Source organism: Cherax quadricarinatus, chromosome 43, assembly GCF_038502225.1.
Source record: "Cherax quadricarinatus isolate ZL_2023a chromosome 43, ASM3850222v1, whole genome shotgun sequence".
Lineage (NCBI taxonomy): Eukaryota > Metazoa > Arthropoda > Malacostraca > Decapoda > Parastacidae > Cherax > Cherax quadricarinatus.
The window spans coordinates 12,810,722-12,828,092 of record NC_091334.1 but is presented as its reverse complement, the minus strand read 5'-3'; the positions used below and the strand labels follow the sequence as shown (position 1 = coordinate 12,828,092).

General features: G+C 38.8%; 1 protein-coding gene across 7 annotated transcripts in view; it reads right to left on the bottom strand.

Moving 5' to 3' along the window:
- The window catches only part of lig (ubiquitin-associated protein-like lingerer), a 114,797-nt gene that overhangs the window by 21,653 nt on the left and 75,773 nt on the right, over positions 1–17,371 (bottom strand). For all 7 annotated transcript variants that reach the window (XM_053784328.2, XM_053784332.2, XM_053784327.2 and 4 more), the window contains one exon: positions 4,326–4,497. In XM_053784328.2, the coding sequence (XP_053640303.2) occupies positions 4,326–4,497 (172 nt within the window). The remainder of the gene's footprint in view (positions 1–4,325; positions 4,498–17,371) is intronic.

Sequence of the window (17,371 nt, the reverse complement as noted above, 5' to 3'; positions counted from 1 at the left end):
AAGTGGCATCCGTCAACAACACTTATTTATCTCCAAAGATATGTAAACGAAGTTTTTCAGTGGGCCAAAGAAAATATGAAGTTTGCTAGGACAAGTTATAGCAACGAAAGCATTACAATGGGAATGCAATTAAACCCTTCAGTTAAAAAGTTGTATATCCCACTGCAATAAAAAAGTTAAGCTAAAAAACTGGCTTCCCCACCACTTTGTTCTCAGTATAAATCCATTTACTTCTATGTTGGCAATTGGTAGCAATTATGATAACACTGCTTCAAAGTAAACTATAAGAAAAAATCCATATTACCACAGAATACAGACGCTACCTACTTACAAACATTCGAGTTATGAACATTCAGACATACGAACAGACTGCCATGTTAAAGTTTCATTCGCAATACTTCCACAAATCCAAATTTTGAGCTGAGCACCTTCTGTGTAGTATGACATTTTGCTGCAACCCATCCCGGGCACCATGGAAGGAGCTGTTTGAGTCACAATCTGAAGAGCTGACGAATTAAGATTTGATAGAGCTGGAAAAGATGCAGCATAAGGAAGAGCAAGAGGAACAAGATGAAACTGTTCCTTCTAAAAAGTGGAGACAAAAATGATGACCACGGCATTTTCTCTTATAGAGAGAGGTCTCTATGTTGAGCTTCAGGACCCCAATATCGAGAGATTCTCAAAGGTTTCAACTGGTGTTAACAATTCTATCTTATGCTACTGTCTTATATATGACTAGAAGAGAAAAACGGTGCAAACTTCCTTAGACAAATTCTTCAGATCAGTGCCTTCTACCTCAACTGCCTCTTCAGATGTTGAAGAAACCCAGGCTTACGAAACCCTGACTGATGAAGCATTTGATGATGAAGTGTATGAGGTTGATGACCCTCTCCCCCAGTAGCTGCACACAACCTCCAATCTTCCTCTTATCTATCACCTCACGTTTACTGTACCAATTAAAAAGGAAAAGTTTTTATAACAGTATTATTAAAATACGCTTTAGTATTAAGAACCGTAGATTACTGATACTGTACAGTATTGTTTTTAAGTTTACAACGAACAACGGAGCAGAGAGAGAATAATAATAATAATAATAATAATAATAATAATAATAATAATTATAATAATAATAATAATAGCCCTTTCAGGGTCGAGACCCCTGATCCTCAACTCTTCCTCAGGGTCAAAAATTTCAGAAAAAAAAATTCTTACGAAATGATGAGAGAATCTTCTCCCAATGGTAATGACACCAAAAGTATGAAATCTGATGGAAAACTTATAGAATTATGCTCTCGTGAAGTTAGCGGTCTCGACGATATATACGCATCAGTGATTTCGCCCACTTTGAGCCCTATTTTCAGCCAATTCCAATGTCCCAGTCGATTAAAATCATAACTATTTCGCTAGAACTCCACAAAGAACTAGAACTACACAAAGTGGTCAGAATTTGGCAATTTGGCCAATTTCACACAAATTTCAAAATAGGGTCCAGAATAAACAAGACAGACATTCTTGGCACTAAAACAATATTTTCTCTGTTCATCTGTCACGTCTCCAGGCCCCTCTTATATTACTCTTGCTTTCCATTTTGAATTTTTATTCACGCAAAAAAATAGAAGATTTACTTGCTAGATTTGAAGGCGCTAGAATTTACATGTTCAAGTACGGCACCAACCCTGGCTCTCAAGCCGTACTAGTACGGCACAGACCCGGAAAGGGTTTAAAACAATAATAATAATAATTGTAACAATGAAAAAATGGCAAAATAATGACTTATGAACAGCCTTCTGGAACGTAACTTGTTAGAATGTAGTTATAATGTATATTGTTGAGAACTTATGAATTTTCTCTTGCATTTTCAGAACCTCACTCATGGGCCCAAGCATCATAAAAAAAATTCCCTGTCTAAGATTTCAGTGTTCTGTTCATGCACCAATGCTCACCTTACCATCATTCTGATATCTCCTACTGAACATCCTACATCTGGGTCACAGTTAACAAAACTATTACAACTCTTACACACAGTACCTCAAGAGCATTTTAATGCCATTATTTTCCAATTAAGCCTCCTTTATATACTTCACTCCTTCCCCCCAAATTAACTACAAGTCTCTCACTGATCACTTGCATTCACAAGCGATTCTCTTCTATTCAGAATAATGCGTGTTCAGCAGTGTATGAATTATGGAAAAATAAAAAAAATAAAAATTCTCTTGAAAAAAATCCAAGTTTGAAAAATTCTGATAATCAGGATTTATATTACCCTTCAAAACAAATAAATCCAAATTTTGAAAAATAATCCAGATATTCTATTTTGGACAATGGTCTCTAATTTAGAAAACCAAATACTGAATAAAAATTTTCATAATTAAAATCCAAATGTTGACAGTAATACTTTTCTGAAATCAAAATGAGTTTCTGATGAATTTGGTGGTGGTAATTTGTCAGGAGAAATGTAAAAATTTCTCCTGATGTGGATATTATTATTACCAGCTCAGTGGAGCTTTTGCTTATTTGAGTGAAACCTTCCACTGGCTTAAATTTGAGAATTCAGAGTGAAAAATCGTTGTTCCTTTCACGCACCGTTATTTTATCACAGCCACCATCCAGAACTGAGAATCTTCCCATCTACTTGTATTCAAGACACCATTTCTTCCTGTCCAATATAGAAAAAAAATATTTGTTTTGAGTATTGAGGATGACTCACTGATTTTTTATCTCAATTCATATGAATTTAAAATGTAACAAAGAACCTAATTATAAATGTCACCAATCTTATATTTTAGTCACTACGGCTGACAAACTATAGCATCAATGTTGAATGATAAACACACACTCTTAGATGACACACTGGCTAAACAATTACTGCAACATTTTAATCTATTTTTTCCAAATCAACTTTGTATAATTTGAAAGTTCAACTACAAATCATCATTCGTGAACTTTTATGACACTTTCTGGTGGTTCATTTCTCAGTTATCAAGCTCTTATATAAAAAAAAAAAAATTTTAACACACTGGCCATCTCCCATCAAGGTAGGGTTTCCCCAAAAATAAGAAACACTTTCCCCATTACTGTCTTGCCAGAGGCACGCCAACACCACAGTTCAAATCTGTAAACATCTGCACCCCTCCTTCAGAGTGCAGGCACTGTGCTTCCCACCTCCAGGACTCAAGTCCAGCTAACCAGTTTGTGTGAATCTCTTCATGAATGATAATTTGCTCACACTCCAACAGCAAGTGATAAAAACCCCTTGGCTCCACTCCCATCTAACACGCTCACTCCAACCTTTCCTAGGACAACCCCTTACCATGCCTTCCCTCCACTACAGATTTATACACCCTCCAAGACATCCTATTTTGTTATTTCCTCTCTAAATTTCCAAACCACCTCAACGGCCCCTCCTCAGCCCTCCGGATAATAGTAATCCTGCACCTCCTCCTAATCTCAAAGTTATAAATTCTCTGCATAATATTCACACCACACATTACCCTCAAGACAGAACATCTCCACTGCTTCTAGCCTCCTCCTCATTGCAACACTTAAAACCCATACTTCACATCCATATACGAGAATTGGCACCAATATACTCTTGATACATTCCTTTTGCATCCATGGATAACGTTTCCTGTCTCCAAAGATGTTTCAATGCACCACTTATCTGTTTCCCCTCATCAATTCTATGGTTCACCTCATCTTTCAGACCCATCCACTAACAAGTCCATGCCCAAATGTCTGAATACATTCACTTCCTCCATACTACCTCCCTCCAATCTGATAGCCAATCTTTCATTACTTTAATTTTTTGTTGCTCTCATCACATTGTGCTTTCCTATGTTTATTTTTAATTTCCTTCTTTTACATCCCCTTCCAAATTCATCAACCATTCTTTGCAACTTCTCTCCCAAAAGCACCATGTCATCAGCAAAATGCAAATGTAATAACTCTCAATTCGTATTAGATTCTTTCTTTAAATCCCGCACCTCTCCCCAATACCGTAGCATTCAGTTCTTTTACAACCCCATCATTAAAAGTTTAAACAACCATGGTAACATCATGCATCCTTGTCTAAGGCCTACTTTTAATGGAAAATAATCTCCCTCTCTCCTACACACTCTAACCTGGAGTCTCACTATCCTCACAAAAACTTTTAAATGCTTCAAGTAACCTACCACCTTACATCTACTACATTACTTCCCTATCCAAAATTAACAAACTCTATATTACCCAAAAGAAAACCAGTGCTTGCTCTCCTCACACTGTGGAATCTTATTTCAACAAATCCAAATATTTTAGGAGAGGAATCCAAGGGATGTGACACAAACCTGGGACTGATGGCTTCGAAGGCTGGACAGGGTGGGAGGATGCAGAGTTTAAAGAAGCAGAAAGTACTGCAGGACCAGTACTATTACTCGTACTGTTGCTGCTAACTGATGCACTAGTAGATAGTGTACTAGAGTACGCTGATCCTCCTGTTGAGGTTTGCTCGCCGTAACTCTGCATGAAAATATTTTTTATATTATTTTATATTTCAAATAAAGCATAATTTGGTATATCTTTAGTGGTAAAAAAAAAAAAGGTCACTCAAAAAAAAAAAAATCATCAAATACTTTAGATTGTTGCAAATTGTTAAAGCTGAGCTGAACATACAAATTCTTAAAAGTACAGTGGACCCCCGTTTAACAATATTTTTTCATTCCAGAAGTATGTTCAGGTGCCAGTACTGACCGAATTTGTTCCCATAAGGAATATTGTGAAGTAGATTAGTCCATTTCAGACCCCCAAACATACACGTATAAACGCACTTACATAAATACACTTACATAATTGGTCGCATTGGGAGGTGATCGTTAAGCGGGGGTCCACTGTACTTTTTACTGAGTGCAAAAATTAATAATTCAACAATTTCAAGACTTTTACCTGGTATCACTAATTTGTAAACCATTACAAGCCAACAAAACTTAAGAAAACATTTAAAAAATAAACACTACTTGGTCATGTAAATACAGTATGCAATCATAACTGAATTTTTTTTAGTCAGTTATTAAAATGTATCATGAATTTGCACTCAGCTGCTCACTTCATTGAATAAATTTACCTTTTAAAGTTCCAAAAGATATGACAATATAAAGCATCATAAGTTTATAAGTAAAATGCCTTTGCATACAACAATATTCATTAATTAATATGACAATGACCCTAGGGTAACATACCAGCTGAAGAAACTTCTTCTAAGACAATATTTATATAGGGAATAGAGACAATAAAGACTAGAAAATTCTTATTTAAATTAACAAGATCTATTACACTGTTGGAAACAAATTCATGAATGGCCTTAACCCATTCAGGGTCGAGAGGCCCTCTCCTAAACTTGTTCTCAGGGTCGAAAATTTTTCGAAAAAAGAAAATTATTTCTCTTATGAAAAGATAGAGAATCTTTTCCCAATCATAATGACACCAAAAGTAAGAAATTTGATGGGAAACTTATGGAATTATGCTCTCGCGAAGTTAGCGGTCTTGACGATGTTTACGCATCGGCAATTTCGCCAACTTTGGGCCTCATTTTCAGCCAATTCCAGTGTACTAGTCGACAAAAATCATAACTATTTCGCTAGAACTCCATTTTTTCTATCGAATGAGTACAAGAAACCACCCATTTAGCGATTTCAACTATCCAATAAAGTGGTCAGAAATTAGCAATTTTGCCAATTTCAAACAAATTTCAAAAAATGCCAATTTCCAAATAGGGTCCAGAATAAACAAGACAGACATTCCTGGCATTAAAATAACATTTACTCTGTTCATTAGTCACGTCCCCAGGGCCCTCTTACATTTCTTTTGCTTTCCACTTTGAATTTTTATTCTCACAAAAAAAAAAATAGAAGATTTACTGTTATGCAGACTACTGCATTAGTGTAGAAATGGTATAAATAATATCAGCGCACTTGTGAAAGAATATCAGACTCACCAGTTGACGTGTATTGGACGTGTGGCATGATTTGTTTACTTTTGAACTTTGGCAAAAATCGAACATATCTGCAACAGTGGAACATCAAATATCAAACTTTCTTCGGTCCAGAAGGCTGTTCGAGTGCCTTTACCGAATTAATTTATTCCCATTAGGAATAATGTAAATTAGATTAGTCCATTTCAGACCCTCAAAAATACACTTATAAAAGCACTTACAAATATACACTTACATAATTGGTCGTGTTGGGAGCAGTTCGATTTTTGAGGTTCCACTGTACTTTTTCAATTTCAAGGTACTTTTCATTGTGAAACCAATCAACATCATCTCAATTTCTGTAATATGTATTCCACTCTATAAAATGAGACCAGGAAAACTAGAATACAACCATAAATACCAATAGAAAATATAGTGCAAAGTCACTGTTGTAACCAAAAACATGATCAAAGGTTTTCTTTTTCCTCATTATGCAATGTGTGCTGCAGGATTTTTTTTATACTGTGCACACTGACCACATAGACCCATTCTTTCGTATGTAGGCCTACCAGCTTTCTCTCGCTAGATCTGAAGGTGCTAGAATTTAGACGTACTAGTACATCAATAACCATGGTGCGTAAGCCATACCAGTACGTTGGAAACCCTGTGAGGGTTAATCAGGTAAGGAAATTACCATGTTCTACACATGATAAAATGAACATAAATGATTTTTGCCATAAGTTATCCAGTAGCTAAAGGTCCAAGTAAAAGAAGTCCTTAGGTTTAACTAAATCTGTTCTCTTACACACACGCATGCACGCACGCTCACATGCGCATGCACGCACGCTCGCATGCGCATGCACAGACAGACAAGTGCTATACACTGCTTGTAGATTTAAGGCATAACAAGCATGATGCATGTAATACACATTTTCACTTGCTCAGGAATCAGGGAGTGGCTTGTAAACCAACAGGTTTACGAGTCGCTCCCTGAGACAAACAAAGACATACACAGGCAGACAGAAATAACAAAAAAAGGCACAATACCATGACTGGAACGATACACAAATAACCCGCACATAGAAGTGAGGAGCTTACAACGTTTCAGTCTGACTTGGACCAGAAAGACAGAAAGACATAGGCAGAGCTAGACAGATACAGACACAGATGGACAGACAGACATGTTTGTGTGTAATAGAGAAAACAAATAAAGCGAGGGTTCCCTGCAGCAGTGCTTTATCATTGTCACTCCACTGCTTACCCTGTCAGCAGTTTAGTGACTCGTCATAAACACCATGCTTCGAGGAGTTTCATATATACTCTAGCATGTCTAAAACATTGCTGAGACCTATAAATACTTTGTATATATTTCTAGACAATAGTAAATGACCAAGGCAGGTGAAAATGTACACCTGCAGGTGCAATCGTGACTATCTGAGTACTATCTCAGTACCTAATATTAGTGTCAGAACAAAGATTGGCTATGAAATCACAAAAACTATTATAAATTGTAATTACCAGAACATAAAAATTATAAATTAAAATAAAAACGAGAAAAAAAGTATATCGGCAACAATTCTGCAAGCGGCAGGATTTGATGTTGCCGTCAGGTGAGTATCCAGCACCAACTTCGTGGTCTTATATCTCAGTAAGTACTGGTCCTAAATTTTTTTTTGGGTTTTATAACAGAGAAAATTGCCCTCTTTAATTATTTTTTTTTTTTCAAAATATACGGAGCGCTGCATGTGTGAACGCAGAGCTACGTTTGGACAGTTGAAGGGTTAAGTAGTCTCCCCCTCCCCCACCCTTTGTCCTCTAGTGTACTGTCTTACACTTTCATTTCTCCTTCCACTATACTCCACTTACATGTCCTCTAATTCCTATGTAATTACCACTCAGGCAGTGTTTATTTCTCCTACTTCTCTTCATCACTTCACAAGATATACAGATTCGTGAACCATTTAGTCACTGGCTAATAGTAGGTCTATATGTTATTTCCTATTTAAACTTACTGGCTCATGAAATTCCCATTACTTCCTTTATCAGCTTTTCTCTTTGTATTTTTGGTCCTTAATGTAATCCCTAAACCAACTTTTCCAACAATGATCCCTATATATACATTTAAATGATTCTTGTAGATTCCATGTTGACAGTCATTTCATGACAACTTTTGTACTATTAGTTTTTTGTAATTAAATCTTACTCAATATAAAGAATATGGTATTTTTTAAGTTTAGGAGCACATTCAGAAAGTGACATTAGGAATCATATAAGAAAATTTACTTAGGAAAATAGGTTGAACCTCCTGTTTGCCCAGTAAATTTCTCATATGAGTGAACTCTCCCATAATCAGTAGCTTTGCCTCTGCTGAATCTGATTTTGTGCCCCTTTCCTAATATTACTGTCACAGTCATTTAATTCTCCTATTTTGGTCTTGTGTTTGGAGGAATTAATTTTTGTAATATTACTTTAAATATTCCTGTCTCCATTGTTCCTACTGTACATTATCTAAACTCTCCACTGCAGAGGTTGGGCAACTCTGCAAAGATGTAGAAATCCTTAATAAGCAGTGCTACCTGCACTTCTTTATTTTTCTCACTCTTAATTACAAGAAATATATTACAGGTCTCCCTCAACATTCGCGAGGGTTAGGGGATCAAGAGCCTCGCGAATGTTGAAAAATCGTGAATGTTTGGTGCTTCAATATATTGTAGGGAAATATAATACAATACTGCTTCCTTAACTTGTTGAACCATGAACAATCATAAAATACATGAAGTCTTAAAATATTGTACTAAATACTTACATGTTGGGGTTTAATAACATGTATGTTCTTTAATACCACTGCCTCAACCAGTGCCTCAACCACTGCGGCACACCGCTCGTATTTTGGTACAATTTCTTTCTTCAATTCTATCGTGTTTCTCAATTTCTTTACCAAAGGGCTGGCACTAGCAAGTTTCTTTGGGCTCATGGTTAATTATGTGGCAGTTACACTCAATCTACAAGCACCAAACACAATGAATTATTGTGAAATGTTTGGAAGTGTGTGGAGACTAATGCTCACTCCAGCATAAAAAAAGCCACACGTGTCTAATTTATCATCATAAACAAAGGCACACTGACTGAAGATGCCTCAATCACTTCCTCCACCATTGCTTCAACCCTCGTATTTTTGTACAATTTCCTTCAATTCTATCGTATCATTATTATTAATACGACAGAATTGAAGAAGGAAATACATTTAGTACAAAAATACGAGGGTTGAAGCAGTGGTTGATGCATCATCAGTGTGGCTTTGTTTATGCTGGAGTAAGCATTAGTCTCCACACTCTTCCAAACATTTCACAATAATTCATTGTTTGGTGCTTGTAGATTGAGTGGTAGAGGCATTGGTAGAGGCATTGGTAGAGGCAGTGGTTGAGACAGCGGTTGAGGCAGCAGTTGAGGCAGCGGTTGAGGCAGTGGTTTTTAATAACATTAATAATAATAATAATACATGTTATTAATAATAACATGTATTATTATTAATAACATATATCTTATTAAATACCACTGCCTCAACCACTCCAGTTGCACTATACAAGCACCAAACACAATGAATTATTGTGAAATGTTTGGAAGTGTGGAGACTGTTACGCGCCCCTACTTCACTCCATTATATACAAAAATAAAAGGCCTGGTTAAAATAAGTTCTGTAATAATATATCACGAACCACTTTATTACTAGCTAGATAAAGCAGGTTCGACTATATATTATTATCGGGTACGGTATGAATCATCAACAGTACTCTCATTGTATTATATTGTATTATATTATATCTTTCCCCATAGTAGGTTGGTAGACAGCAACCACCCAGGGAAGTACTACCGTCCTGCCAGATGACTGTGAAACAAAAACCTGTAATTGTTTTGCATGATGGTAGGATTGCTGGTTTCTTTTTCTGTCTCATAAACACGCTAAGATAACAGGGATATCTTGCTACTCCTACTTACACTTTGGTCACACTTCACAGACACGCACATGCATATATATATATACATACATCTAGGTTTTTCTCCTTTTTCTAAATAGCTCTTGTTCTTTTTTATTTCTTCTATTGTCCATGGGGAAGTGGAAAAGAATCTTTCCTCCGTAAGCCATGCGTGTCGTATGAGGCGACTAAAATGCCGGGAGCAATGGGCTAGTAACCCCTTCTCCTGTATACAATTACTAAAAAAGAGAAGAAGAAAAACTTTATAAAACTGGGTTGCTTAAATGTGCGTGGATGTAGTGCGGATGACAAGAAACAGATGATTGCTGATGTTATGAATGAAAAGAAGTTGGATGTCCTGGCCCTAAGCGAAACAAAGCTGAAGGGGGTAGGAGAGTTTCAGTGGGGGGAAATAAATGGGATTAAATCTGGAGTATCTGAGAGAGTTAGAGCAAAGGAAGGGGTAGCAGTAATGTTAAATGATCAGTTATGGAAGGAGAAAAGAGAATATGAATGTGTAAATTCAAGAATTATGTGGATTAAAGTAAAGGTTGGATGCGAGAAGTGGGTCATAATAAGCGTGTATGCACCTGGAGAAGAGAGGAATGCAGAGGAGAGAGAGAGATTTTGGGAGATGTTAAGTGAATGTATAGGAGCCTTTGAACCAAGTGAGAGAGTAATTGTGGTAGGGGACTTGAATGCTAAAGTAGGAGAAACTTTTAGAGAGGGTGTGGTAGGTAAGTTTGGGGTGCCAGGTGTAAATGATAATGGGAGCCCTTTGATTGAACTTTGTATAGAAAGGGGTTTAGTTATAGGTAATACATATTTTAAGAAAAAGAGGATAAATAAGTATACACGATATGATGTAGGGCGAAATGACAGTAGTTTGTTGGATTATGTATTGGTAGATAAAAGACTGTTGAGTAGACTTCAGGATGTACATGTTTATAGAGGGGCCACAGATATATCAGATCACTTTCTAGTTGTAGCTACACTGAGAGTAAAAGGTAGATGGGATACAAGGAGAATAGAAGCATCAGGGAAGAGAGAGGTGAAGGTTTATAAACTAAAAGAGGAGGCAGTTAGGGTAAGATATAAACAGCTATTGGAGGATAGATGGGCTAATGAGAGCATAGGCAATGGGGTCGAAGAGGTATGGGGTAGGTTTAAAAATGTAGTGTTAGAGTGTTCAGCAGAAGTTTGTGGTTACAGGAAAGTGGGTGCAGGAGGGAAGAGGAGCGATTGGTGGAATGATGATGTAAAGAGAGTAGTAAGGGAGAAAAAGTTAGCATATGAGAAGTTTTTACAAAGTAGAAGTGATGCAAGGAGGGAAGAGTATATGGAGAAAAAGAGAGAGGTTAAGAGAGTGGTGAAGCAATGTAAAAAGAGAGCAAATGAGAGAGTGGGTGAGATGTTATCAACAAATTTTGTTGAAAATAAGAAAAAGTTTTGGAGTGAGATTAACAAGTTAAGAAAGCCTAGAGAACAAATGGATTTGTCAGTTAAAAATAGGAGAGGAGAGTTATTAAATGGAGAGTTAGAGGTATTGGGAAGATGGAGGGAATATTTTGAGGAATTGTTAAATGTTGATGAAGATAGGGAAGCTGTGATTTCGTGTATAGGGCAAGGAGGAATAACATCTTGTAGGAGTGAGGAAGAGCCAGTTGTGAGTGTGGGGGAAGTTCGTGAGGCAGTAGGTAAAATGAAAGGGGGTAAGGCAGCCGGGATTGATGGGATAAAGATAGAAATGTTAAAAGCAGGTGGGGATATAGTTTTGGAGTGGTTGGTGCAATTGTTTAATAAATGTATGGAAGAGGGTAAGGTACCTAGGGATTGGCAGAGAGCATGCATAGTTCCTTTGTATAAAGGCAAAGGGGATAAAAGAGAGTGCAAAAATTATAGGGGGATAAGTCTGTTGAGTGTACCTGGTAAAGTGTATGGTAGAGTTATAATTGAAAGAATTAAGAGTAAGACGGAGAATAGGATAGCAGATGAACAAGGAGGCTTTAGGAAAGGTAGGGGGTGTGTGGACCAGGTGTTTACAGTGAAACATATAAGTGAACAGTATTTAGATAAGGCTAAAGAGGTCTTTGTGGCATTTATGGATTTGGAAAAGGCGTATGACAGGGTGGATAGGGGGGCAATGTGGCAGATGTTGCAAGTGTATGGTGTAGGAGGTAGGTTACTGAAAGCAGTGAAGAGTTTTTACGAGGATAGTGAGGCTCAAGTTAGAGTATGTAGGAAAGAGGGAAATTTTTTCCCAGTAAAAGTAGGCCTTAGACAAGGATGTGTGATGTCACCGTGGTTGTTTAATATATTTATAGATGGGGTTGTAAGAGAAGTAAATGCGAGGGTCTTGGCAAGAGGCGTGGAGTTAAAAGATAAAGAATCACACACAAAGTGGGAGTTGTCACAGCTGCTCTTTGCTGATGACACTGTGCTCTTGGGAGATTCTGAAGAGAAGTTGCAGAGATTGGTGGATGAATTTGGTAGGGTGTGCAAAAGAAGAAAATTAAAGGTGAATACAGGAAAGAGTAAGGTTATGAGGATAACAAAAAGATTAGGTGATGAAAGATTGAATATCAGATTGGAGGGAGAGAGTATGGAGGAGGTGAACGTATTCAGATATTTGGGAGTGGACGTGTCAGCGGATGGGTCTATGAAAGATGAGGTGAATCATAGAATTGATGAGGGAAAAAGAGTGAGTGGTGCACTTAGGAGTCTGTGGAGACAAAGAACTTTGTCCTTGGAGGCAAAGAGGGGAATGTATGAGAGTATAGTTTTACCAACGCTCTTATATGGGTGTGAAGCGTGGGTGATGAATGTTGCAGCGAGGAGAAGGCTGGAGGCAGTGGAGATGTCATGTCTGAGGGCAATGTGTGGTGTGAATATAATGCAGAGAATTCGTAGTTTGGAAGTTAGGAGGAGGTGCGGGATTACCAAAACTGTTGTCCAGAGGGCTGAGGAAGGGTTGTTGAGGTGGTTCGGACATGTAGAGAGAATGGAGCGAAACAGAATGACTTCAAGAGTGTATCAGTCTGTAGTGGAAGGAAGGCGGGGTAGGGGTCGGCCTAGGAAGGGTTGGAGGGAGGGGGTAAAGGAGGTTTTGTGTGCGAGGGGCTTGGACTTCCAGCAGGCATGCGTGAGCGTGTTTGATAGGAGTGAATGGAGACAAATGGTTTTTTAATACTTGACGTGCTGTTGGAGTGTGAGCAAAGTAACATTTATGAAGGGATTCAGGGAAACCGGCAGGCCGGACTTGAGTCCTGGAGATGGGAAGTACAGTGCCTGCACTCTGAAGGAGGGGTGTTAATGTTGCAGTTTAAAAACTGTAGTGTAAAGCACCCTTCTGGCAAGACAGTGATGGAGTGAATGATGGTGAAAGTTTTTCTTTTTCGGGCCACCCTGCCTTGGTGGGAATCGGCCGGTGTGATAATAAAAAAAAATAATAAAAATATTATATTATATTATTATTAGGTTAGGTATTACGAATGTGTAACCACTACTGTAGTGACCAATTGGTGGTTCTAGAATTGACGCCACGCGTCGCCTTCTGGCCGAGCTGAAGTCATACTATGGAGTAGCTGAGCGAGTCAGTCAGCTCCTAGCTCTGACTCGGTACGGGTCTTCAACCCAAAGCTCCTAGCTTAAACTAAAACTTTATACCAAGTCTATTGTCTTGCCTTTGCCATTAGTTTCCTGAGGTCTGGTAATGCAGGTCACTTATGAAAGATAACTATTTCGTTACCCCAGACCTTTCTAAAAGAGTTAAAGAGTGAGGTTAGTTGATTATTAATTGAAATTATTGTATCATACTCTGTTAATGAGAATTTGAACGTAAGATTGGGTTTCTTGCTGTATAGTATTTCATTTATAATTGCTTGTGGTTATTTTAATTCACTAACCAAATACCAATGAAGCTCAATGACTGGTAATAAAATAAAACTAACCAAAAAAATGGAGTTATTTGTGCCCCTATTGTTATGGTGAAGATTAAGCCGTAACAAATGGGGGCCTGTCCGGGATCTACTTACCCTGAAGTACATATTTGTTTTGCATTAAAATTAAGCTCCCTTGCGAGAATTAAGAAAATGAATCCAGAAATTAAGACATTATTAGATGAATTAACAGAGGCTACTCTTGACACTTTAAAATTACAGACGTGTTGGCAAATAGCTAGACAGTTAGATATACCTTATAATAGATACCATAGCGCTAAGACTCTTAGGTCCCTAATAAAGGATAGATTATTTCCGAAATCCCAAGCAATGCCAGAACTAGATTCGGAAGATAGTTTTATTTCCCAGTTCAAGGAAGTAGAAATCCCACGGACGGGAACTGCCTTAAATAATGAAGTTGAACCAGGGTTTACAAGGCCTTACTACTCAGTCCAGTCTCAAAGCTCTCCCCCGTTCATTTCCCCGGAGTATGTATCGGTGGTTGGAACGAACCCTCAGTCAAATGACGGGGATAATTTTAGGACTGGTGCTCGTCCCAAAATACTTCCGGAGAAGACGCCCAAATTCCCCTCGGTGTCATTACCTCTTGGGAATTTCACATCCGAACAACTAGAGAGAATAGAACGCATATTACTATTACAAAACTCTCAAATCGAAGCTAGAAGACGTCTAAACGAGGAAGAGTTTAGGCGTGAAAGGTTTCGTTTTGAAACAAAGCAAAAGGGAGTTCCGGAAGAAAGAGACGTGGAAGAAAGAGACGTGAAGAGCACGGTAACCGGGTTTGACTTGCATAAAGCAGCTCTGATGGTACCTAAGTTTAACGAAACAGACTTAGATGAATTCTTTGAAATTTTTGAGAATCAGGCACGTTCAATGGGCTGACCCAAAGACAAATGGGCCACATTGCTGCACACGTCTCTATATGGAAAGGCGCAGTCTTGTGTCGCCTCCTTACCATATGAGTTTTATGTCCAGTACGACATAGTAAAGAGAACTATTTTAGAAGCATATGACATGCTCCCTATTAGTTACCAAATAGCTTTTCGTTCCATGAAACGGCAAACAGGACAAACTTATTTAGATTTTGCCCGAGGGAAAGCAGTGGCGTTTGAACGTTGGTGTCGAGCTTCTCGGGTCACAACTTTAGAAGATCTATCACAATTAATGTTACTAGAAGATTTGTATGCAAATTTTCCAGAGGGAGTTCGCCAGTATCTTGTTGGCCATCCGCAAACGACGTTGTTAGAGACTGCCGCGCTGGCAGACAACTTTGAGATTTCCCAGAGGTTGGTACAATCTGAAAGCCACGTTATCAAACCAGCAACGAGACCCGAACCTGCGAAGCCTTTCGGTAAGCGATCTACCCAACCCGTTCACTCCCATGTAACGAGTAAACCCGAAGTAAAACACCAAATTCAATCGAGCTCATCCTATAGACCAGATAGATCATGGGAAAAAATTAAGTGTTCGTACTGTTCGAAGCTGGGACATTTCAAATCACAATGCTTTAAGCGTGATAGGGACCAGGGAAGGAGTCCATCCTATAGATTGCCCACACAAATCATATCCTCTATGACTCATCCAAGGAAGTCCGAGCCAAGAGTAGACGCTCTGTCCCAAGGAAAAGGAACAGATCCTCCTAGTTGACTAAGCAGAATATGGGTATCATCGTCAAACTTGTCAAGAGCTATGAGTCCTTACTTTTCCAAAAGCAAAGTAGGAATTACCGATAGCCAATTGTTGCAAGTAAATTCCTTTAGGGATACGGGTTCCTACTTAACATTATTAAGAGAAGGACTGTTATCATTCCCCGCTGGATCATATACGGGTTTCGACGCTCTGTTGGAAGCTTATGGTGGCTCCACTACGCGAGTACCCCTGTACAAGTTATATGTTGAAACTCCTATTTTTACAGGCTGGACGTCAATCGGAATGTCTCCAACTAACTTCCCCATAAAAGACGTAGACCTATTGATTGGGAACGACTTAGCGGAAGAAGGAATATGGAAAGAGCCCATAGTTATGGAAAATCCAACAGAGGAAAATTACGTCATCGAAGCCCGACGAACGGAACCTACCCTCTTTCCTCTGAGCGTAGTAACCCGGGCAATGACCAAACAGTCGCGTTCTCCGTTGGTATCGGAGGAAGTCATGGACGACGTCGACGTAGGAGTAGGAGACATATTCAACGAAAGCTCAAGTTTTGAGCTAACAGTTCACCCGGAACCGATGCCAGTTCCTAAGTCAGTGGTTTCCGAAATAGATTTATTCTTGAAGGAGGATCTAGTAAGAGAACTCCAAATAGACCCCTCCTTAAGTGACATCAGGAAGCTTGCTGTGTCGGGAGAAGAAGCCCTTAAAAGCGGCAGCTCTTACTATTGGGAGAAGGACTTACTGAAAAAGAAACTAGGATCTCTTACAAGTGATCATCTAGTGGTCTTGCCTACCCCGTTTAGAAATTTAGCATGTAAGTTTGCTCATGACAGTCCTCAAGGTGGACATCTGGGACAAAAGAAGGCTTTTAGAAAAATTGCTAAGCACTTCACACGGCCAAAGATGAAGGAAGAAGTGGAACGGTATGTAAGAAGCTGTTCCGTGTGTCAACTTGTAGGCAAACCTGCACATAATCCACCACCTGCGCCGTTGAACCCTATACAAGTAAGAGGCGAACCCTTTTCACGTCTGGTGATAGACTGTGTCGGCCCGCTACCCAAGACTCGGCAGGGCAACCAGTTCCTGTTCACTATCATGGACACCGTCACCAGGTACCCGGAAGCAGTTCCTCTCAGGAGGATTAATGCTCGCCTAATAGTGAGAGCACTGATTAAGTTCTTCTCTCACTTTGGATTTCCAAGAGAAGTTCAATCGGATCAAGGGTCGAATTTTACTTCAAAATTTTTCCGTGAAGCCTTGGCTCAGTTAGGGGTCAAGACGGTTTACGCGATGGCCTATCGACCCCAATCACAAGGAGTGGTGGAAAGGTTCCATCAAACTTTGAAGATTATGATGAGGTCCTATTGTTTACAGTATTCCAAAGATTGGGATGAAGGTATTCCACTACTCTTGTTTGCCCTAAGAGAAAGCGAACAAGACAACTTGAAGTTTTCGCCATTTGAGTTAATATATGGGCATCAAATTAGAGGACCAGTACAGGTTCTCAAAGAAGCTTGGACCAGGGAAGAAACACCGACTTTTAGGAGCTCTCCTACCTTAATGAAAGAACGCCTGAGCCTAGCTAGAGAATTGGCCGCCGAAAACTTACGACAAGCACAGAGTAAGATGAAGGAGGAATACGATCGTCGAACTAAACTTCGTTCATTTGAACCAAAAGATCAAGTTCTGGTTCAACGATTTCATCAGGGACATGCTCTACAGCCCAAATTTGAAGGTCCTTTAGAAATCGTGAAGCGCCTAAGTGACGTGAACTACTTGGTAAGGACACCGAAGAAGAGGAACTCACAACGGACGTATCACATTAACCAACTTAAACCCTA